The 18460-nt window shown below is 37.8% G+C and overlaps 1 protein-coding gene across 1 annotated transcript in view; it reads right to left on the minus strand.

Moving 5' to 3' along the window:
- Nucleotides 1-7316, minus strand: part of TMEM182 (transmembrane protein 182) — a 264818-nt gene extending 257502 nt beyond the window's left edge. The window contains exons 1-2 of the mRNA XM_087863236.1: nucleotides 7213-7316; nucleotides 2482-2537 (exon numbers count right to left, since the gene is read on the minus strand). Coding sequence (XP_087719362.1) covers nucleotides 2482-2496 — 15 coding nt within the window. The 5' untranslated portion in view covers nucleotides 2497-2537; nucleotides 7213-7316. The remainder of the gene's footprint in view (nucleotides 1-2481; nucleotides 2538-7212) is intronic.
- Nucleotides 7317-18460: the final 11144 nt, after the last annotated feature.

An 18460-nucleotide genomic window follows, 5' to 3' on the forward strand; every position in this document is an offset into this window, starting at 1 on the left:
TAGAAACCACAAAGAGCTCTCTTGAACACAACTGAAGTTGTAATTAATTTCTTAATTCCTTTTGGATACTTCGGGATACAAAATAATCTGTGGGTCAAGTGGTCTAACATAACACGTAACACAGAGTAAAGTCCAGGGGTATAAACTAGACATTCAGATGTATACTTAAAAGATCAAGAATGAAGTAACAAACAAAAGTACAAAAAAATACTTTCATGCTACATATGCCATTTAAATGCAGCACTTTCTACAGCTGCTCCCAGATCTTGTACAAATTACTCCAAATAACCATCCCCAAAGTGGACAGGTTAAAAGAAGTCTCAAAATCTATTGTCTTATGGATTAAGATGAAAGAACCTAGTCTACTCTTTCTTTTTTTCCCTTTGTTTTAAATAGCCAACTTCCTCATGAGTCATACTTGATTCTTACACAAACCACCTAATGAATCGACACTTTCTTCATGCCTTGTCTTCTACAGTTGTTCTCTTTTCATGTCTGAATATGCCAGAGAGTATTTTTAAGGATTTGTGTAATATTTTAAAATTTGTACTATCTCTAAGTCTACTGTTTTCTTTTAATATATATTCTCAACAATAACATGATTTTCTGCATCTTCTGAAGAGTCATCAGCTCTACCAGTTTCCTTCACCGCTTCTTCTGCTTGGTATGGGACAGATCCTTAAACACAGATTCGGTGAGGGCAAGAGATGACTCTTCAGTAAGGATGTAAGCCCTTGGCCAGCTAACCACAGTGGAGGTGCCCGAAGGTCACGGATGGAACTCTAGGTCACAGAATTGGTGGCTATGAGGGTTAAATGGAATTTGACAGTCCACCTGAGCTGTATTAGTGCTCAAATCTCTTTTGTAAGACCCCCACGGCATCGAGCCATGCCATTTCTAGCCTGCTGTACTGAAGGACATCATTAATGTCCACACAACCCTGCCTTAATTTCTGCCAAAAGCTGCTTCCCTAAAATTTCCAAGATTATTCAGTCCTCTGAGATTGCACAACACAAGTGTGCAATCCTGTCATGTGACAGAATTTTCTGGTATTTTGAAGAAGCGATCATTTCGTGCCTCCTCAAACCACAACTGCCCCTGGACCCCTAAATGTAGGTCTTCTCTTTTCTAAGCTCAACTTCCTATTCCTTTAAACATCACTTAGATTGGCACAAACTCCAAATCTTCCTACTGTTCTAGTTCTTTGCTATAATTTTCAACTATTCGATTGAAGTGAGGCATAGTAAAATATTCTGGGTAGAGTCTAACACCTTATTACCACCACCTTTCTGATCTGGAGGCTGTGATAAGCAGAGTAATGGTATCCCAAAGATGTCCACACCCTAGTCCTAACTGTAATCACATAATCTGTGAATAGCTTACTCCTTATGTCAATATCTTGGATTATACAGGTAGGTCCTATCTAACCACATGAATCTTCAAAAGAAAAGTAGAGAATCTCTTCTAACAGAGTGGTCAGGGAAAGAAATGTGAAAAGGAAAAGGGTCAGAGAGTTTGAAGGTGCCATAAGCCAAGTAATGTGGGTGGCTTCTAGTTCCTGGAAGAGGAAAGAACACAGATTCTCCGGAAAGCCTCCCTGAGAAAGAAACATAGCTTTACCAACATCTTGATTTGGGGGACTGCTGACCTCTGGAACTATAATGACAGCAAATCTGTATGGTTTGAAGCCACCAACTTTTTATCAATTTGTTACAGCAATGATGGCAAACTAATACAGATGCTATTCCATAATTAATGCAATATCAGATCAAATTAAGGGTTTTTTTTGGGGGGGGGGGTCGAGGAAGGTAATGACATCTTGAAGAAGTGCTTATTGAGAACTTGTGAGGGTTCAGGCATTTTGCCAGATATTAAGGTTACAGTACACAGGCCTTGACCTGGAGGAGTTCATGCCCTAGTGGGAAAAAATGATTCATTAGAATGAAGCACATAGAGGTTGTAATAATGAGCTTCTGGCCAACCTAGACACATTCCCCTGCTCCCCACCTACCCCTCTCCCAGCATTGATGTGGTTGTGTTGTTGTGGTTGTAGGTACCAACACTGTTCTTTGGAGAGGAGGAAGAATTTTTTCAGGAAGGTTTTATTTTATTTATATCACAAAGGTTTATAGTAAAGATCTATGCATTAACACTAAATCTTTAATATACACATTCACAAACATACAGACATACGAACAACTGGATTTTTAAAATAAGCAGAAAGGAGTGTAGGACTTTGTTATTGTTATAATTCATCTCAATTTTGGTCTATGTCAGACATAAAAAAACCATCTTTCTGGACTAGGTCCATCAATGAATAACATTTTCTTACCATTTATGGTTTACCCAAAAATGTATAAGCATCATCATAAAAATGTGTGTTTATTAAATCAATTATCAGTAACCAATCTAATTATTTCCCTATTAATTTGTACACATCAACTTAATATCACAGAGTACTTCTGACATCATGAAACTGACCTCCTTTAGCTCCATGATCCCCAGTGCTTATCACAGTGCTTGACACACAACAGGCACTAAAATAAAATAAAAATCAATTTGTATTAGGACTCTTGGCTGAGGTACAAATACATGACCTTCTGAGCTATCCAACTGGCAATCCATGCCAGAAGAAATGGCCCTGATCTGGCATGGCCTGTTCTTTGTGAAACTTGGGAGAATGGATTTTAGTGGGGTGTGTGCTTCCTCTGCAAACACTCACAAACCACCTTTTTGTGAATCTCCATCAGACTCGTACTGAGAAATGAAATAGAATTTACCATCCAGAGATCAAAAAGGGTCTCTCTTCCTTATAAAATCAGACCATTTGTCTATCATTTCCAACTCCTCTAATTTTGCATGATTCCTAAAATATTTCTAACAGCTATTCAGCATCTCTTCCTTGGGTTCTCTCAGCAACCTGAACAATTACCCACGCACCAATTCTTTCCTATTCTGCTCCCTTCTGATTAGAAGGCTCTTCTCTTCCATCTGTCTGATGAACTCTTTATTAATCCACTTCTGAAATAGGTACCAAGGCCCTACTATGTGCTGCATGTTCTTCTAGGTGTCGAGTACCAGCAGCACTCCCCAAGAAGACTGTGTTATACAGCTTATAACACTTTCCCATATTTGTTTAATCATACCTTTGCTTTTCTATAGACACTTTTTGAATCCCTGTGTCTTGGGAAAACTTGGATCAAGACATGTATGCTCGATGAACAAATTAATAATATGTAAACAAATACATGAAAGCTCCACATAAAATTTGCCACATTATTCTTCAAAATGTTACCAAGAATGTTGGTCCCTGCATCTACAGTGTCTTCTCATGAAGACCAGGAGGAAATTTCTGAATGCTAAAAGAAGTTGTGTTTCCACAGACCAATATTGTTATTTTTCATCATTAGAGACACTATAAATCTTTATTCACTAATGCGTATTTGTCACATGCCCGTTCTGAGACATATTGCTGTGTCCCAGAATGGTGACAGTGAATCAACTGTGCTAACTTCAATGAGCTTATAATTCTCATGGCACTGAGAGCACTTCTCTTCTAACCTGGGTACCTGGAAGGCTCAGAAGCAAAATGTACAAAGGTGATGTCCCAGCTTCCCACCCCTTCCCCTATCTTCCTTCCTTAGTTTTCTTCCTATGTGACCCTGATTTTCTTTCCAACACATACTTGTTTAACCTGGTATTTTATATATGTTTATGTAAGCTGCTTCAAGTACTTTTGAGAACAACATAAAGACTTAATAATGAAACAAACATAGACACTTTCTGAAATTAGAAGGCACAATGCATCCAGCTAAGAAAGCCGGTCTGGTTTTGTTGTTCCATTCTGAAAGCTCCATGAACTCTTTGGTCATCCCTGCCATTTTTCTCTCATCCTGATCATTTTTACTATCATAATTTCATTTGGGATCCTCCTGACTTCCTGGAAATAACTTCCGTGTTAGAGTCTTTTGTCACTTAGAGAAATTGTGACAAAAATATTTTTAGTATTTTTTAACTAAAAGAAGTTTAAAAATCAATCTTCTAAACCCTAGATTATATGAAGATCATTAGCACTACATTACCGCCAAGATAGTGTGGTAAATTACCTTCTTGTTTTTTACAAGTTAAATAAAACATGACAACCAGAGGCTAGATGACCATAAACAATGGAAGGCCTTGATTATTTTGATCCAGTGTCTTTTTTTTTTTTTTAGTTAACTGTGTTTTTTAATTGGTAAATACACTGAAATTTAGCAGAAATCCCAAGTCATGTTTAATTTGTGAGTGATAATAAGCAAAACATTCATTTTCCAAGGTCATAATTTCCAATCCTGATATTGCAATAGTCTTAAATCTCTCAAAATACCTAATTAAACTAAACATTCTCAAAACAAAATTAGTTCTGATTCACTTTAGTTTAAAAAATGTCAAGAATGACAATATCCAGGACCTAACAATACTGAACAAATTTGTGAACAAACACAGGCATATGTCAGAGATGCTCTAAGTTTGGTTCCAGAGAATAGCATGAAGCAAATATCACAATAAAGTGAGTCAAATGAACTTTTTGGTTTTCCAGTACATATAAAAGGTGTGAGCTTATATTCTCACGGCACTGAGAATGCTGCTTTTCTACACTATACTGTAGTCTTACAAGTGTGCAAGAGCACCATGTCTAAAAATACAATGTGTATACCTTAATTAAAAAATATTTTATTGCTAAAAAATGTGAATCATTATCTGAGCTTTCAGTGGGTGGTTATCTTTTTAGTGGTTGGAGGGTCCTGCCTCCATATTGACGGCTGCAGACTGATCAGGGTGGTGGTTACTAAAGGCAATTTCTTAAAATAAGACAACAATGAAGTTTGCAACATGGATTGACTCTTCCTCTCACAAGTGGTTTCTCTGTAGCAAGTGATGCTGTTTGATAGTATTTTACCCACTGTAGAACTTCTTTCAAAATTGGAGTCCATCTTCTCCAACTGTGGCTGTTGCTTTATCAACTAAGTTTATGTCATATTCTAAATCCTTTATTGTCATTTCAACAATCTTCCCAGCTCCTTCACCAGGAGTATATTCCATCTCAAAAAACCACTTTCTTTGCTCATCCGTAAGAAGCAACTCCTCATCCATCAAAGTTTTATCATGAGATTGCAGCAATTTGAGTATAATAATAATGCAAAACTTTGAAATATTGTGCGAATTACCAAAATCTGACACAGAGACATGAGTGAGCAAATACTATTGGAAAAATGGCACCAACAGACTTGTTCAATATAGGGCTGCCACAAAGCGCCAATTTGTAAAAAAAACAGAAAACCAAACAAAAAACCAAACACACAGTATCTATGAAGTACTATAAAGTGTCCTGCAATAAAACAAGGCATGCCTGTATAGAAATCAAACTCTCACAAGCCTCTATAGACTGAGAATCCATTTTCCAGAAAACTGGAATAGTTCTTTGGAGATTGTGGGCTGGATTCCTTTTTGTCATGGAATAATATAGCTCCACAATACTTATCTGCCATTCCAAAATCTCTGAAAACCAAAAGCTGTTGGCAAAATAGACCTAATTGGCATAGGGGTGGTGTATATAAATTATAGTGTGAATTTTCCTGTATTTTATTGCATAAGTATGAATGTGTTTGATTACGGGGCTTCCCCAGATTACACTGGGGGTGTTAGGTAATATATAACATACTGCTTTTCCAAAATCCCCAAAATTCTGACTTCTAAACACATCTGGGGTGGGGTTAGAGGTGAAGGACTCTGATCCCACTGTCCTAAACATAAGACAATAGACTGCATGATGACCCTAAACATCAGTTGCTTCCCTATGATCATTATTGAACCAGATTTTTACTGCCAATGAAACACTGTCATCTGTCTCTGTGACTCTACTGACTTTTTTGGGGGGTGGCGGGGGGAGAGATGGAGAGCGATAGGGGAAGGATAGATGGAGAGAGAGAATCCTAGGCAGGCTCCACTCCCCGTGCAGAGCCTGATGAGATTAATCTCAGGATGCTGAGATGACCTGAGCAGAAATCAAGAGTTGGGGGGAGCCTGAGTGGCTCAGTTGGTTAAGCATCTGCTTTGGCTCAGGTCATGAACCCAGGGTTGAACCCCACGTCAGGCTCCCTGCTCAATGGGGAGTCTGCTTCTCCCTCTGTCTGCAGCTCCCCTGCTTGTTCTCTCTCCCTCCCTCCCTCTCTCTCTGTCAAATAAATAAATAAATAAAATCTTAAAAAAAAAAAAAAGAAATCAAGAGTTGGACACTGGACACTTAATGGACTGAGCCACCCAGGCCCCCTCTACTAACTTTTTTAAATTTTGTTTTTTATGCTGGTTCTTTGTTTTTGTGTGTTCATCCCCACTCCCTCCCCCGTCCACCAATATGACAACAAGAAAACATCCTGTAGTTTAAAGAGATTATTTAAAGGCCTTCTCATCTTACAGGTAGTACGAAACAACAAATAAACTCTATGGGGGTGATTAGTGGTTCTGTTCTTGTTTACTACCACATCCCTAACACCTACAAGTGCTTGAGGTAGGTGCCCAGGAAAAATTCAGCGGACCAAAAAAGCAAGCTTACGAGTTGAACTGAATTGGGTTGAACACTGCCATCTGCTGGCCACAGGTAAAATTTGCATATTATGGTACACTATGGTCAGTTGTAGGGATTTTTGTAGAACACTAATTTTGTAGTGCAAAGATTTGCTATTTTCACATTATTTGATGCAGGAAACTAAGATGACACTACCAAAGTACCAAGGTCCTGATGAATAGCTCACACTGAACACAACTGCAGCAAGATCCACCAGCTCTTCACCTCATTAATTTAGGCAGTTTATACTCCATTAAATTGAGGGCTACTTACACAAGTAACTCACACAAAGGGAATTATGTTACATTAACATCCTTTACTTTGAGAAAGAGTTCACTATCTAGTTCCGGATTAAATTCTATAAAGAACTCAATTAGTGAACTTAAGTGCATCAACTCCTGAAAGAGGTAAAAAACTTAGAATTTGTTAAAAAACCCACCTTCAATAGCAATCAAAACACAATAAAACATTTCAGAAACAAAACTGGGGACCAAAGGGGAAATTTTTGATACACAAAACTAGAAATCAAACTGATGTAACTTAGCAGAAGGTATCTATTATACAAATACACATCTTAAAGGATTGGTATTTTGATTTAATTCACTCACCCCTCTGTTCAGTTGTAATTCTCTCTTGAAGGTACATGCTAAGCATGAAGTCTACTTAAGACTCTTTCTCTCTCTTTCTGCCCCTTCCATTCCTGCTCATGTGCCTTCTCTCCCTCTCTCTCTAAAAAAAAAAAAAAAAAAAAAAAAAAAAAAAAAACCCTCTCTCCCTAAGTTGGGAACTAGAACATGTGGTGCCAGGCCCAACACCACAACTGAATGAGAATGTGAACATTTGTGAAGGCCATATCCCCAAGCCTTAGATTCATACTGCCTGGCTAAGACATACTCGGAACATCAGAGAATGCTCCCCTCCCCTACCAGCCACCAATATATTAACATGAGTCAAGTAGAAATAACAGTGGAAAACACCTAGGAACCACAGGAGAAAGACTGTCTCTGAGGAACAGTGCAAAGCCAGCCAAGAGGGAAGCAGATTTAATGGAAAACACTCTAGCAAACTATCTGAAACATAAGGTAGCACTAGAGCAGTGTTTCCTAACTTTGGCACTATTGACATTATGTACTGGAGAATTCTCTTATGGATGCTATCCTGTGAGTTGTCGGATGGTTAGCAGTATCTCTGTTCCCTACTCGCCAGAGATGCTAGTAGCACACTCCCAGTTGGGCAATGAGAAGTGTCCCAGGCAGTCCCAAATGTCCCCTAAGGGGCAAAATCACCCTCAGCTGAGAGCCCCTGCACTCTAGAAACATCAAGCCTGTGGTGCACTGAGAATAACCATCAGGGTAATCACTGAGGGTAACAACAAATTTCAAGCTCAGTCCAACTCCTGACTAGATTAACACACACCCTCATGCTGAAGGATCAGCAGAAGGAAAGTTATGACCTCTAAGTATATAAGCAAAATGTACATATATATATTTATATCTATCTCACTAACTAGTGTCCCGTAGAATATGCCAAGTTTTCAACAAAGTATTCCAGAACATGTGAAAAGCAAGAAAAAGACAAAGGCTGAGTTCTACTTCAAGAATGGCAGCTTGTGGAGCTTCACGGACACATTCCCGAGTAACACGAGCATAACTGGTAAAGCTATTTAAAACATCCAACCATTTAAAGTCTAAGGAAATGGTCCTAAAGGCATACACCAAATGTAGAAACATTTAGCCAAAGAGTCTACTAAAAATTTGTTAAAAACAGCAAGAGTCCTTGACATTTAAGCCATGCTCCCCCCTTCTCACAAAATATACAAAAATTTAATTCACTGTGGATCAAAGGCCTAAATTTAAGAGCTAAACTACAAAATTTTTAGAAAAAAAACTTGGGCATAAATATTCATGACCATGGATTAGGCAATGTCTTTTTAGATATCACAAGAAAAGCACAAGTAACAGGAGAAAGAAATAGACTGGACATCCTCAAAGTTAAAACTATTGTTCATCAAAGGACACTATCAGAAAGTGAAAAGATACAGATATTAGTAATCCACATACCTGATTAGAGATTTGCATCTAGAATATATAAAGAACTTTTATAATTCAATAACAAAATGACAACTCAATTTTAAAATGAGCTAAGTATCTGAACAGACAATTCTCCAAAGAAGATATGCATTGCAAATGGAAAATAAGCATATAAAAAGATACTCAATAGTATTAGCCATCAGCAAATGTAAATCCACACAACTACCATTAGATAATAAGTGTTGATGAGGACATGGAGAAATTAGAACCCACATCCACTGGTAGGAATATAAAATCGTATAGCTACTTTTGAAAACAGTTTGATAGGTCATCCAATGTTTAAACATAGAGTTACCACCAGCATTTTTTTTTTAAGATTTTATTTCTTTATTTGACAGAGAGACAGAGAGAGTCAGAGAGCACAAGCAGGGGGAATGGAAGAGGGAGGAGAAGCAGGCTCCCTGCTGAAAAGGAACCCCAGTGCGGGGCTCCACCCCAAGACCCGGGATCATGACCTGAACTGAAAGCAGACCCTTAAGCGACTGAGCCACCCAGGTGCTCCTAGCATTTCTACTTCAAGAAAGATGGAGGGGAACCTGGGTGGCTCAGTTGGTTAAGTGTCTGCCTTTGGCTTAGGTCATGATCCTGGGGTCTTGGGATCCATCGAGCCCTGCACTGGGCTCCCTGCTCAGCAGGAAGCCAGCTTCTCCCTCGCCCCCCTGCTCTTGTGCTCTCTCTTGCTATCTCTCTCTCTCTCTCTCAAATAAATAAATTAAATATTTTTTTAAAAAGAGATATGGAAAAATTTATCTACACAAAAATTTGTACACAAATGTTCATAGCAGTATTATATCCACAATATCCCCAAATTGGAAATAACCCAAATGTCTATTAACCAATGAATGAATGGATAAATAAAATATAGTATATCCACACAATGAATGCTATTGGCACCCATGCTACAATAGGATGAACCTTGAAATCAATATGGCAACAGAAGCTGGTCACAAGGTAACATATATTGTATAATTCCATTTATTATGAAATGTCCAGAATAGGCAAATATATAGAGACAGAAAGGAGATTACTGGCTTCCTATCCCAGGGTGATATCTAAAATGTATCGTTTTGGAGTGACTAAAATATTCTAAAATTGATTGTGGTGATGGTTGCACAATAGCGTGAGTATTCTCAAAGCTCTTGAATTGTACGTGTTAAATAGGTGAATGGTATAACATGTAAGTTACACCTCAATAATCTTATTTAAAACAAAAAGAGTTGTGCCTGGCTGGCTCATTTGGAAGAGCATGTGACTCCTGACCTTGGGACTGCGAGTTTGAGCCCCACATTAGGGGTAGAGATTACTTAATTATATAAAACTTGAAAAAAATTAAAAAGAGAAAAAGCACAGTCTGAAGAGACAAAACAATCATCACAACCAAGCCCAGACATGACCCAAGTATTGAAACTATCATAATATGGAGTTAAAATAATGATGATAAATGTTTAAGACTGTAATGGAAAAGGCAGACAACATTTAAGACTTGATATATATCTTCAGCAGAGATATGTAAACTATAAGAAAGAATCAAATGCAAATTCTAGGCATCAAAACACAGTAATAGAGATGAAGACTGTCTTTATCAAATTCATCAGCAAACTAAACAAAGCCGAGAAAAGAATCAGTGAACTTGAAGATAGATCAATAGAGATTACCCAAGCTGAAATGTAAAAAAATTAAATTAAATTAAATTAAAAAATAAACAGAACACACCATTCAAAATCCGATGGACAATAATAAATGGTGTAATGTATGCATCACTGGAGTCCCTGCAGTAGAAGACAGAAAATGGGGCAGAAGAAATACTTGAAGAAGTAATGGCTGAGAATTTTCCTAAATTAGAGATATACCAAACAGATCCAAGAAACTCAGAAAATATTGAGTAATATTAATACCAAAATAGGAAAGGGAAAAAAAGTACGTCTATCATATGCAAACTGCTGAACACCAAAAACAAAGATAAAAATCGTAAAGGCAGCCAGGGAAAAGAAGTCAAATTATCCACAGAGGAATAAGAGTTACAGCAAGACTTTTCATTAGAAAACATGAAGATGATGAGTGATGAAGATGAAGGAATGAAGATGAAGATGATGGAGTGAAATCTGTTAAGTGCTGGAAAAAGCAAAACCCACATGCCATTCCAGAATTCTATACCCTTTAAAGTGAAGGCAAATGAAGCCTAGTCATACAATAAAAAGAGAGAAATCACCACCAGCAGATCTACTCTATAAGAAATGTTAAAGAAAATTCTTTGGGAAGAAGGAATATGAAACGTATTAGAAAACTTGGTCCCAAAGAAAGAAATTAAAGTTGTTCCTCCTTTAGTTTCCTAAAACGTAGGCTTAGATTACTCATTTTAGATTTTGCTTCTTTCTGATATGTGCATTTAATGTAATAAATTTTCCTCTGAGTGCCACAATTGTTGCCTTTCACAATTCTGATTAAGTTGCATTTTCATGTTCATTTAGTTGAAAATATTTTTTTAATTTATTAATTTGAGAGAGAGAGAGCTAGAGAGAGACAGAGAGCAGACTCCCCACTAAGTGGGGAGCCCATTGCAGGGCTTAGTCGACTGCAGGACCCTGAGATCATGACCTCTTCCAGATCTTGAGCTGAAATCAAGAGTTGGGCTGCTTAACCACCTGAGCCACCCAGGTGCCCCAAAAATATTTTTTAACTTTCTTGTAAGACTTTGTCTTTGAGCTATGTGCTATTTCGAAGTGTGTTATTAATCTTTAAGGGTTTTGAAAATCTGATAATTTTGTTATCTATTTCTAGTTTTCCATTGTGCATACTTTTTCCATTTTTATAAATTTGTTACGGTCTATTTTAAGGCCCAGAATGTGACCTCTCTTGGTGAATGTCAATGTGAACGTGAGAAGAATGGATATTCTGCTGATGCTAGATGAAGTATTTCACAAATGTCAATTAGATACAGTTTAATATTGGTATTCTTTGGTTTTCTGCATTTTGAATAAACAGCTCATGTAGGATTTTTGGTATTTATCCTGGTTGGTATTCTCTGAGCTTCCTATGGTATGGTTTCTAGCATTAATTTTGGGAAATTCTAGGCCATTGTTACTTCAAATAATTCTCCCTTTCTCCCTTTGGTATTTCAATTATGCATAGCACATACTTTTGGAAATTGTCCACAGGTCTTCAATATTCTGATTTTTTTTAATTCATTATATTTTATCTTTGCTTTTCACTTTGGAAATTTTCTTCTGACCTATCTTCAAACTCAATTATTCTTTCCTGGGCTGAGTCCAGTTTACTGATAAGCACATGAAAGGCAATCTTCATTTCTATTACAATGTTCTTAATTTCTATCATTTTGTTTTGATTCCTTCTTAGAGTTTTCATCCCTGCTTGCATTGCCTCTCTGTTCTTGCATGTTGTCTACTTTCCATAAGAGCCCTTAATGTATTAATCATAGTTACTTTAAATCCTTGTATAATTGCAAGACCTGTGTTATATCTGAGTCTGGTTCTAATAATTTTTTCAGACTGTTCATTCTTGCCCTTTACCGTGTTGTAAATTTTTGTTTACAAGCCAGACATGTATGTATTGAGAAATAGAAACTCAAGTAATTAGGCTTTTAATGTGAGGCTTTATATTAATATTGCTAGGAGTTAGGCTACACTTAGTTTTTGTAGCTGTAGGTTCCAGAGGCTTCAATTTCCTCCAGTTTCCTTGTTTTTTCTTCCCTGTTGACTTTGAGTTTCTTTACAAAGTCCTTCTTAAATAGGGTCTATTGTCTTACATCTTTTTCAGTTGTAATGCACTGTTACTATACTGGAGCTCTGTTGATATTTTCTTAAGTTGTAGGGAAGGGGGAAAATTCTATAACCTCATGATTAAATCTGTGTTTTAGTGGGTTTGAAGTTCTTGGATTGTGACTTTTAGAAGATACCTGAGCCTTTTTTTTTTTTCTCCTTTTGTGTGAAATAATAAGGTTAGAGGGTGCTGGAATTGTTTGTCTTTTTTTCAGGTCAGATAAGACTCTGATAATTTCCCTTAGAGAGTAAACCTTTGTCATAGAAAATGCCCTTGGTGTATCTCAAAACTGTTAATGTTCCCATTGGGTATATTTTTAAATGTTTACTTTTCTAAAATCTTCACCATAAGAATCTGGTGTGAAGCTTACGTTGGTAAATACCATGACAGTATGGGTCCTAAGACTGGACCCCAAGAATTCTTAACTCACACCAGTCCACTCTCAGCCTCCAGCAATGCATTAAAATTACCATGGAAGTATTCCTACTGGTTACAGGTTCCAGCAATTTCTCTTCCCATTAAGCTGACCTTCACTGTAATTGTCTGTATTAGGCTCTCTCCAGATTTCCAGGTAATGGCTTATCTTGTGACCTCAATTTTCAGATGGATCTATTAAAAGTTGTTGGTTTCCAGTTTCTCCATCTTTTTTACTTATTATAAGAATCCAAGTTGCAAGTTCCAAGCTTTTTACATATTGGAGCTGAAAACAGAGTTCTGTGAAACTTTTACATAAATGGAATCCTACAACATGTATTTATTTTTATCTGGTCCCTCCAGTCAGCATAATTATTTTGAGATGCATCCATGTCATAGTTTGAATTCATAGACTTTATTGCTAAGTAGTACTCCATTGTATGGATTTACCACAATTTGTTTAGCAATTCACCTTCCAATGGATAGATTGTTTCCAGTCTGGGGCTACTACAATAAAGCTTGTATGGACATCTATGTACAAACTTTGTTTGGAAATGTGTTCTCATATACATTGGGTAAATATCTCAGAGTGTAATTGCTGAGGTACATATGGTATATATATGGTAGGTGTATGTTTAACTGATTAACTTTTTAAAGACATTTCCAATCTCTTTTCCAAAATGGATGTGGCATTTCACATTCCCACTGGAATTATTATTCCATAACCCACCAATATTTTGTATAGTCTTTTCGTCCGTAGTCATTCTAATGACAAATAGTCATTCTAATGACAAATGAGAATAATATATTAATATTCGGTTGTCCAGTCCATGGTCATGGTGTATCTCTCCACTTATTTAGGTCTTTTTTTATATCTCTCAGTGATAGGTCTTTGCTGGGTGTTTAATTTGATCTTATGCCATTTAAAAATTAAGTTAGCTTATTACACTATTTCACAGATGCCAACAGAAGACATGAGACCTCTGTATCAGAGACAAAAGACTTTATTACTCATGACATGACAAGCAGCATAAAAATCAGCATGTTTGTGCCAGTTTCTCTTGCCTCCATGTTCCATGGGAGTGATGCAGCAGATCCCCATGGATTCTGATTCTGTACAGGTAGCGGTTTTTAATCACAACTAATGAACACTGAGCTTGTTTGTACACAGAATGTAAGCTTTATCTTTGAGCAGTGGAAGGACATTACCTCACCTTTCAAGGTTACCAGCTATATAATCAGGTCTGAGAAAACGACACAAATAAAATAAGGGTTAAAGGCTTACCATTTGGTGTGCCCATAAAAAAAACATAGGAATTCAATTGGTCCAAAGAGGATCATCTTTCTGTACATTTTTAAATCAAATTTATCCGTATTTCTTATTTAAGGTTTTCTTAATTATTTTCTTCTTAAACCCCAGTTTCTAATTGTTGTTAGGATATATGAATAAAACTGTTATTTGTACAATGACCTTGTATTTTGCAACCTCTTTAAACTCTTGGTTCTAGTAGCTTTCCTATAGATTCTTTAGTATTTCCTATATAGATGACCATGTGGTCTATGAATATAGACAGTTTTATTTCTTCCGATCAAATCTGGACGTCTTTGTATCTTGCCCTCAGCTGGGACACTCATGAAACTCACTGGAAAGCCACCAGCCAGGGTATCTATGGAAATGGCTAGGAAATTATTTGCTAGGACACCTGGGAGGTTTGCTTGGAGACCAGCTACGATGACAATGGAATTTGCTGCATGCATGGGTGCCACTGAAACTTGCTGGGAGCTAAGCACCACTAGGTATTTCACACTCTTCTGGCTGCCACACACCACAGGAGCAAGAAGAGAGAAAACCACATTCGTCTGGAAGAGAAGCTCCTTCCTCATGAAGTGTCCCCTCAGCACCTTCGACTAAAAAAGTTTAACACTATACCAGCTAGTAAAAGAGAAATTTTGATAGGGTTCTACTCCAGTATCACATAGCAAGGCAATTATATGTGTGTTTGGAACTAACATCAATCAATCAATAACTTTGTCCATCCTCTAGCTACTCAGCTTCCAATACATCCTTCTATTCACATTTCAATTTCCATACAACTGTTTTCCACTTGACAGGAGAAATCAGTCTCAATCATCATTGTAACTATTGCTGACTATATTAATTACTCTTCAAATTCAGCCACCACCACACTGAATATTACCTAAAGACTAAAGTTAGCATATACAAGTAATCGTATATGTATAACAAAGAGAAAATATGCAGAGCTTCTACAGTCCTCACTTCTGTAACTGCGCATAAGGTCATAATTGATATGATATCTATGGCTTTCTTCTTTTGCTACCTCTTATTTCACTTGCCCTCTGCTAAAATATCAACTGGTCAGAGTTCCTTACCTCATGGCATGATGCAAATCTTCATTAATAAAGTGTCTGATTCTGCAATAGTTGTATCTTTTCTTGTTTGTATGTTGTGTAAGTTTTCCACACACAGTCCTTCTCATGCTATTGTATAACAACCCAATTTCTCCTTCATAGTCAGAATCAATCAATTGCTCTAGCCAGTAGAATAACCCGTTTCTTCCTGGTTTAGTGGCAGAAGGAGAACAAAATGGCCAGGTGGTAGTCTCATCTTCTAACTCAACAGAACCTTTGTTATGCCCCCTGGTGAAAGCATTGCCCTCTTGGGATCGAAAACTTCAAAACGGAGAGCTCAAAGTTGCCAAGATGGCATTAATGTTCTAAGTGAGTTATTAGGTATAACAGTGAGAGGGATTACTACCACTTTCACTGTTTGATTCCTGAACTATGTCTTCTGGATATGGGGGAGATGGCATCATATAATGGTCTTTAATTCAAAGCATATACTTACATGCTTTAAGGCAGAACTCCATTCTTTTAGGGTATTGTCTCCCATTTGGCACTGTAACTGAGCCTTCATTTCTCATTCAATTAGGTCAGCCTCTTCTTGGTGATGGGAAATGTGATAAGATCAGTTATTTCAATAAGGATGATCTTATTGCTTTACTTCGTCTGTAGTGAAAGGAGTACAATGATCAGAAGCAATAAGATGTGAAATACCACAGTCGAAGATAAGATACTCCATGAGTCCATGGATAATGGTGTTGTCAGATGTATTATAAATACAGAAGGCAAATATATATGCAAAATATTTCTTTATGCCATTGAGGATGAATCTCTGCACCTTCCATAATAGCAGAGGTCCGATACAGTCAAACTTCCATCAGGATGCTCCACCAGGGAATGGTGGCATAGCAGGAACTAATTTTTGGTCTCTGCTGTTGACATACTAGGCATCAAGCAGTATCATTAGTAAGAGTGAAGCCATGCTTTGAGCCCATGTATAGCCTTCACCTCTGTAACCACTGCTACTTTGTTCATGGTCCCATTGAAGAAACACTGATGTTGATGGGGACATCCAAAGAGCACATAATTTTGTCCACCTGATTATTAAAAGCCCTCTGCAGTAGACATCCAATGGTGGGCATTTACACAGGACAAAAATATCTTCTACATCCTGTGCCTTTTAGACATCCAGCCATATATCTCTTCTCTAGAATTGTCATTTATCTCCCAAGTCTATTCCACCTAGCCTATTAGAAATTGCCCACAAATAGTGTATTTGCTTTTTGGCCATCTCTCACTCCAGGCAAAGTGACCAACCAAAGTGCCACTTGAAGTTCGAAACAATGTTAAGATTTTCGTTCACCACTCTACTTCAGAGTCACTCCTGTGTAGTACTATAGTGCTACAGCTGACTACTTTGTGGTGGTACCAAAATATCATGCCTATCATTTGTAAACCAGCCTCAAGACTTTTCTTCCTCAGTCAGTTGGTTGTAAGGAACTCCCAAGAGCCCGTGGAGGGATGGAGGAGACAGTGCAACAGGTGTCAGTTTTGAAGGACTCCTGAGTCAAGCCACCTGTTCATGCAATTTATAATTTCTGGAACAGTCCAATATTGGTTTCCATTTCCTGATGAGCACATACAACCTTATGTCTAGGTGAATGTGGTAGGCTTTTGTTTCCCCTGCCTAAGGAGACATATCTAGAAAATCCTGCTAAGGTCAATGTCAAAGAAATTATTGCCTATGTTTTTTTATAGGTATTTTATGGTTTCATCTCTCACATTTAGATCTTTAATCCATTTGAGTTTATTTTTGTGTGTAGTGTAAGAAAGCGGTCCTGTTTCATTTTTTGTATGTAGCTGTCCCAAGCAAAAACATTTTTTTTTTTTAATTCATTCAACAGAGATAGAGACAGCCAGCGAGAGACGGAACACAAGCAGGGGGAGTGGGAGAGGAAGAAGCAGGCTCATAGCGGAAGAGCCTGACGTGGGGCTCGATCCCAGAACGCCGGGATCACGCCCTGAGCCGAAGGCAGACGCTTAACCGCTGTGCCACCCAGGCGCCCCCCAAGCAAAAACATTTTAAGCAGACTTTTTCAAAGGATAATAGTCAGGCCTGTTGTGTTAACTCTTTTTTTTTTATAGTAGCTTAGGGTAGTTCGGTGATAGATAGGCACTGAGTCTCTGACAATTTCCCCTGGTAGACAACATTTCACATGTGTCACAACTCACAGCTGGAAGAATTAATTATGTCTTGTGTGACTCCACTGGAATAGGACTCTTGGAAGCTTATACCTGTTTTCCTTTAGACATCATCCCATGCAAGACACTTTGCTGATCTTGTTTTGTGTCATTTTCCTGTAATAAATCTTAGCTGTGACTGTATGCTGAGTCTTGTAAGTTCTCCTAGCAAACCACTGAATCTAAGACATGGTCTTGAGAATTACCAGTACAGCTCCGTTTTTACTGGTGGGGCACAGTGGGATTTTGAGCCCCTAATGATTAGTGTCACTCTGGAGCCAGTGTCTAGTAATTCTCCAAAGATCTGTGTATTTCCTTTTCCATAATGCCCACTCTAGTAACAGCTGCAGGCTCCGTAGGGGGAAGTCTGGAGGAAAACTTATGGTATATACTCAAATGAATGCTTCAATATTCCTTCTAAGGTTACCTAGGCTCTCCTTGAGTCAAGAGGCTCTGTTTGTGAATTGATTTATGTCTAGTACTAGGTGAGAGGCTGTGATTCTCCTGTGGCAAGTCAAGTAAAGTCAGGATTTGGGGTACCCAATCTAGAGGTTTTTTCCTGTTGTATAGCTCAAGCAACACTCTAGTAGACTATTTTATTCCTAGGGATATTATGGTCAATTATCCATAGTCAAAGATCCCTGAAAGCCAAGGCATTCTGATTACTGATACATGCTACCTTTTACAGTAAATGCACCCCCCTCATCTTTGATGTCGCTGCCATCTGGCCTCTAATAATCTGGAAACTTATTATCTCCATTTAAACCAGGGAGCTCACCTCAAAAGCAGTATCACCCATAGCTACGCCCAGCCTCCAAAAGAAAGCAATCACAAACCTTTAGAAGAATGTAAGTGTTTCTCCCACTAACATAGTTCTCAATGCCTTATTAAGGTAGCGCTTTCTGGATCTTTTAATGGAATATATTTGGGGATTAGGTATGCAGGTCATACATCATAAATCCACTCTAACATT

Source organism: Ursus americanus, chromosome 7, assembly GCF_024610735.1.
Source record: "Ursus americanus isolate L20-20 chromosome 7, mUrsAme1.1.p, whole genome shotgun sequence".
In the NCBI taxonomy this organism is placed as follows: domain Eukaryota; kingdom Metazoa; phylum Chordata; class Mammalia; order Carnivora; family Ursidae; genus Ursus; species Ursus americanus.